This window comes from Myotis yumanensis, unplaced genomic scaffold, assembly GCF_028538775.1.
Source record: "Myotis yumanensis isolate MYYU_CA2020_CCGP unplaced genomic scaffold, mMyoYum1.0.hap1 SCAF_1, whole genome shotgun sequence".
NCBI classification, from domain to species: domain Eukaryota; kingdom Metazoa; phylum Chordata; class Mammalia; order Chiroptera; family Vespertilionidae; genus Myotis; species Myotis yumanensis.
Genome location: NW_027223752.1, coordinates 236780291 through 236785983, shown reverse-complemented (window position 1 = coordinate 236785983; position 5693 = coordinate 236780291). Strand labels below are relative to the sequence as shown.

Below are 5693 nucleotides of genomic sequence, written 5' to 3'. Positions count from 1 at the left end.
CACACCCTCCCCCCCACACACATCTGCCCGTCCTGCCATTTCAGGCAAAGCAGCTTCTACTGGAAACTTGTGAAGGGCGCTTCCCTTCCAGGCGTCCTGCACCCCCAGGCCGCCCCTCCTCTCACAAAGGGGGGCCTGCAGGTCTGAAAGGATCCAGTGTCCCCGGCCAGGTGGGCGTGCCCCGTGGCCTTGGCGGGCCCCACAGGAAACGGAGGCGTGGAGGACCACCCCCCTGCAGCTGCTTAAAGGGGTACGGCCTGGGGCTGCAGGAGGCCCTTTGCACCATGAGGCCCTGGCTGCTCCCGCTGCTGCTGCTGCTCCTGGCTGGGCCCCCCGCCGTGCGGCCTGCGCCCCCGACCTGCTACTCCCGGATGCTGGGCCTGAGCCGGGAGATCAGCCGGGACTTCCAGAGGCTGCAGGCCGCGGAGCCCTCGGTGAGTCCCCCCGTCTGGCGCAGGCCCGGGGGTCCGTGCAGACCCAGGTCCCCAAAGTTTGCTTTTGAATGAAAAAAAGTGCTGTTTTTCTTTTCTGGTCATTGTTCATCTTAAGGATATTTGTGTTTTATTCCCATCCTTTTAAATATGATACCAACGGTTTGTGCTTTAAGTACAAAGAAAAGTAACCAAAGACTTCACAATTGCTGCTTGTAGCTTGCTAGCAAATGTCAGCGGACCCATTGCGAAATGTGAAAAAGGAAGGAAAAACCTCCCAGTAAGTCTAGAACTCGGAGTAAAAGGGGGAGGAGGGAATGTGGCTGATTCATTCCCTTTCCAGGCCAGTGTGTTAGGGGGCGACTCCCAGAACTGTGCCCCTTCCCTACCTACCTCGGGGCCTGGGCGAGTCACTCAGCCCTCATTAGTGTCCTGCTCTGTGAGAGGGGACGGCTGGGCACCCGCCCCCGCCCGGCAGCTGTGAGGGTTCGAGGGGTGACTCAGATGCAGCAGGCAGAGCAGGGCCGGCACGGGACCCCGGAGAGGCGGCCGCTGTCATCACTCTCTTCTAAGAGGAGGCCCCGGCTCAGGTCAGGCCGAGGGGCTGCCAGGGCCGGGCCCGGGCTCCTGACTGCAGTGCAGGGCGAGATGCGGGGTAAACTCCGTGAAAAGCTTTGGTAACATTTAAGTGCCCCTTTGTCACTTGTAAACACTTCCGACGCAGTGTGATGTTCCTCAGACATGGGGTTTATGGTACCCTAACACCTTCTTTGCATCTTCTTTTTAAAAAGTTAAGTAATGTTTACTTTTTCCTAATTATGAAAGTCATATACCTTGTAGAACGGTGGGAAAATGCAGAAAAGACAAAGAAGGGAATAAATATTACTGGCAATTCTTCCCCCTGGAGGTAGCTGCTGCCATAACATCTTGAAGGGTAGTTCTGCTTTCAGCCTACGCAGGGGTGTTCACGTGCTTGTGTGAGCATGTGTGTGCGCCCATAAGTGTGCAAGTGTGTGTGCATAAGTGCATGCATGCGTGGGTGGGTGTGCATGTGCAAGTGCGCGCATGCATCTGTGTGTGGGCACATGTATGTGCATGTGTGCGTGCATGCATGTGTATGTGTGTGAGCATATTGGGTCAAACAGCCCAGCAGTCTTGCAATTTACTTTGAAGTGACACCATCACATACATTAACGTTCTTTTGTAACAATGGACTGTGGTGTCCTTGCTCCACAATTTATCCACAGATTCCTTGGTATTATTAGTATAGATGTAGAACGAACACCTTTAAGGAATCTGATTTTAAAACGTAAAAAATGTACAGGCTCAGAACTGCAGCGATGGACAGAAGTGGAGAGGTTACATGTTCTAACTCTCTAATTTCACAACTGGGAAACTGAGTCACCTAGGAGAAGGAGACCTGCCCATAGTCACACAGGGAATTTCAAAGGGGTTCTGGTCCCATAAACCCCACACTGGTAGAGCAGGACTGGAATCTGGGTTTAAAGTAAAAGACAGTGATATCGAGTATGCACACATAGGCATATTCCAACAGTCTATTATGTATGTTGCAATATTTGGATTACAGTTATAGAACTTTAAACATAGGCATGTATGTATGTGTATTTGTGGGTGTGGCTACACATACACATACACACACACACACACACACACACACACACGTATGCAGTTCCCTAACTCCTAGTTAACGGTGTGGAGCCTGCCCTCTGAGGTTGGGTCTGGAGGAATGTGGCCACAGGACAAGGCAGTCCTGTGTGTCGGCATCAAGGCCGCAAGGACCTGGGCTGGGCTGCCGCGGGAGGGCTGTCAGGGAGCCTGCGGTGACCGGGCTGAGGGTGTGTCCCGTGGGCATCACAGCGACGCGTCTCCCTTTCTGCAGGAGCTGTGTGTGATGTACCTGCCCCGGCTGTACCTGGACATCCACGTAAGAGGGGTCCCCCTGCCGGGGGAGGCGGGGGGGGTGCGGTTAGATCAGAGAAGAAGGTCCCTCTGGCTCCTGGCTTCTCCCACGAGACGCCCCCTGTCGTCCACTCCCAGAACTACTGCGTGCTGGCCAAGCTGCGGGACTTCGTGGCCTCGCCCCACTGCTGGCGAGTGGCCCCGGTGGACGCCCTGAAGGACAAAGTGCGGAAACTCTACACCATCATGAACTCCTTCTGCAGGAGGGTGAGTGACGTCATGGAAGCTCTTGGTCTAGTGTTGTCAGCAGAGACGCCTAGAAGAGGAGGGTGGGCCCTGGCCGGTGTGGCTCAGTGGATAGAGCACCAGCCTGTGGACTGAAGGGTCCCGGGTTCGATTCCCAGTCAGGACACATGCCCAGGTTGTGGGCTCCATCTCCAGTGGGGAACGTGCAGGAGGCAGCCAATCAATTATTCTCTCTCATCATTGATGCTTCTATCTCTCTCTCCTTCTCCCTTCCTCTCTAAAATCATAAAAATATATTTTTAAAAAAAAAAAGAAGAAGAGGAGGAGGGCTGGGAGGGGAGGGGACCAGGAGGAGGTGAAGTTTACGGAGTGCTTCCTGTTCACAAAGCCCTCCCACAACCATCGTTGCCCTTGGTAAGTGATGGGGACCAGGACAAGCCCCCGGCCTCCAGGAGCCCCACGTGGACGTGGGGACAGCACCCAGGACCCTGCACTAACCCTGTAAGACACACTCTGCTGGGAGCTGAACAGGGCAGGTGGGGAGAGGGCTGTGGAGTCCCCAAACCCCGGAGCCCCCTCCCGGGGTCAGAGGCATGCGCTGTGACAGGGAGAAGGGGCTCAGGTGTGCGCTGTGACAGGGAGAAGAGGGAGGAGACAGAAGAGGCAGGGACTGGCCCCGCTGAGATGCGGAAAGCATGGCCTTCGTGTGGTCCGAGGGGCACAGGCTTCGGCCCAGACAGCCCTGAGCTCCTGTCTGCACCCCCTCCTTCCCGGATGGGCGCACCCCTCACCTCTCCGAGTCCAGTTTCCTATTAGTGCCCTGGGGACAGGACAGCGACCGTCCGCGGACCACGGGAGGCGGACACTGACTGCACCCTGACTGTGTGCCGGCGCTGCGGCAACTCCCTGGGCCTAAGAACCGGGAGGGGCCTAAGCGTGGTGTTCCCAGCCGCAGGCTGGCCCCGAGCAAGTCCCGGGAAGCTAATAATTAGCGGTTAGGTTATAGTTTATGCATTTCCTGCCCACGCCCGTTTCCCCCTCATTCCCCTGTCGGGGGGGGGGGGGGCGGCCAGAGGGGGAAGGCAGGAGTTAGACATAAATAACACAGTGAGTAGTGGTGTTACTGCCTCGATGGCACTCGAAGGTGAGCTCTGGCTGGTTTCCGTGGCATCCCCGCAGCTGCTGCTCTGCACTTAAGGTTCATCCATCATGCACTTCCTCCCCATCTGTCCATCTGGTCAACCCGTGCATGCATGATTTCCACAAATCATCAAGAACATCTGAGATTCTATGGGAACATGAAGATGTGACTGGCTCTCCCTGGGAGGGTAAGACGGGAAGTTTTCAGCCAAAGGGAACAACTGAACAGTCTTTTAAAAATATGCATATATATATATATATATATATATATATATTCATTGATTTCAGAGAGGAAGGGAGAGGGAGAGAGAGAGAGAAACATCAATGATGAGAGAGAATCATTGCTCGGCTGCCTCCTGCACGCCCCCCACTGGGGATCCAGCCCACAACCCGGACATGTGCCCTGACTGGGAATCAAACCGCGACCTCCTGGTTCATAGGTTGATGCTCAACCACTGAGCCACGCCGGCCGGGCTACTGAACAGTTTTGGAGGCAACCAGGGGTCTGTGTTCGTGCCCGGACCCGGCAGCGCCCTCAGTGACAGTCCTGCGGTGCGTCTCTTTCAGGACCTGGTGTTCCTGTCCGATGACTGCAGCGCCTTGGACTACCCCATCCCAGCCACCACGGTCCCACCCGACCCGCAAGGCTGAGGCGGCCCAGCCCAGAGAGAGCGGGGCCAGAGGGGGTCAGCCACCCAGGCACAGTGGGCTGAGCCCTTCCCCTCGGAGCTCCCGTTCGCTGTCGCCTCCCACTGTCACACGCCTCTCCAGCGCTGGAAAGCAGGCTGGTGCCCGACCCTGGAACTCCCTCCAGCCCGTTAGACCCTTGCTCCCCCGCACCCGCTGGGCTGGCAGCGGCCAGGCGCACAGCGCAGGTGCACTTGCTCCCTAGGAGGAAGGTGCGAGCCAGCTTCTCCCGGGGAACAGCCGCGTGAGAACAGGCGAAATAACGCGCGCTCGAGGTTCTCCTCGGAGGGGGTGGCGGTACCACGTTTCTTTCTCTTTCTCCACGGGAACCTGCTTGCATTTAACCAAACTCCTGTTTCACACCCGCTCCTGCCACGAGCTCCCCGAGCTGCTTGCATTGTGAGGAAGCATCGCTGCCTGCATGTGTGCTAGCAAGGCCCGCAGTTACCGGGCGCCGACGGGAGCCACTCCTCATTGAAAGGCGACGACACGCAAATAAAGACGATCCCTCCAGCGGAACTCGCGTCAGTGGCCTCAGTGCCTGTCTCACGGTCTCCGAGAGCCGCTGCTCTCAGCCAGACGCCCTTCCCCCCCTTTCCCACGCGCCGGTGCTCCTGGGACAGTCGTTCGCCTGCGTGACTGTCCTCAAGGCGTCGGGAGGTGCTCCCGCTGGGTTGGGGACACACTGTGCTTTGTCTGGGACCCATGGGCGGGGTGGTACCTGGTCCCAATTGCAAACATCGGTCCACGGGGTCCTCCTAACACACCCAGGACGGGCAGCATAGGAGCCGGAGGCTCGTGTCCATTAAGTAACTTGCCGAAGGTCACCCGCCAGTAAGTGGGTGGAAGTCAGGGCCGCAAAGCCCATGGTCTTCCCCGGGGGCCCCCGCTGGTCCCCTGCCGGGGCGGCTTGTTTCAGGAAGACCTGAACCCACAAGAACATCTCCGTGCGGGGGCTGGGCTGCTGAGAATCGTCACAGGGGACGTGGGGGTTTCTGCTTCTTTTACTCCCTCTGCACACAGGGCCACGCTGCTCCTCCTCGATCGCAGATGCCTCTGGCTCCTCAGACGGCTCATGAGGAGGCTTCATTGGGATTTTATTTTCTGTTCAGAAGCACAAGCCCACGGTGTCCCGGTACCGGCTCCCAGACTGTGGGACCAGGCACCCCACGCGGCTCCCACTGCCGCCCCTCCCGCCCGTCTCCTCCGCAGCAGGACCGTTTCACACACCCACAGAGCGAGGCCTCTGCCCGCCGAGCACTTCCTGTA

The 5693-nt window shown here is 57.7% G+C and overlaps 1 protein-coding gene across 1 annotated transcript; it reads left to right on the top strand.

Moving 5' to 3' along the window:
• The first annotated feature begins 284 nt into the window (after window positions 1–284).
• CYTL1 (cytokine like 1) lies at window positions 285–4910 on the top strand. Its single transcript, XM_070411293.1, has 4 exons — window positions 285–434; window positions 2332–2376; window positions 2490–2618; window positions 4305–4910. The coding sequence occupies exons 1-4, from the start codon at window positions 285–287 to the stop codon at window positions 4386–4388; spliced, it is 408 nt and encodes a 135-aa protein (XP_070267394.1). The 3' UTR covers window positions 4389–4910.
• Window positions 4911–5693: the final 783 nt, after the last annotated feature.

Coding starts and splice junctions, on each gene's coding strand:
- CYTL1 (XM_070411293.1), top strand. CDS start 285: ATGAGGCCCTGGCTGCTCCCGCTGCTGCTGCTGCTCCTGGCTGGGCCC. Junction 2,377..2,489: donor GGCTGTACCTGGACATCCAC/GTAAGAGGGGTC, acceptor GTCCACTCCCAG/AACTACTGCGTGCTGGCCAA. Junction 2,619..4,304: donor TGAACTCCTTCTGCAGGAGG/GTGAGTGACGTC, acceptor CGTCTCTTTCAG/GACCTGGTGTTCCTGTCCGA.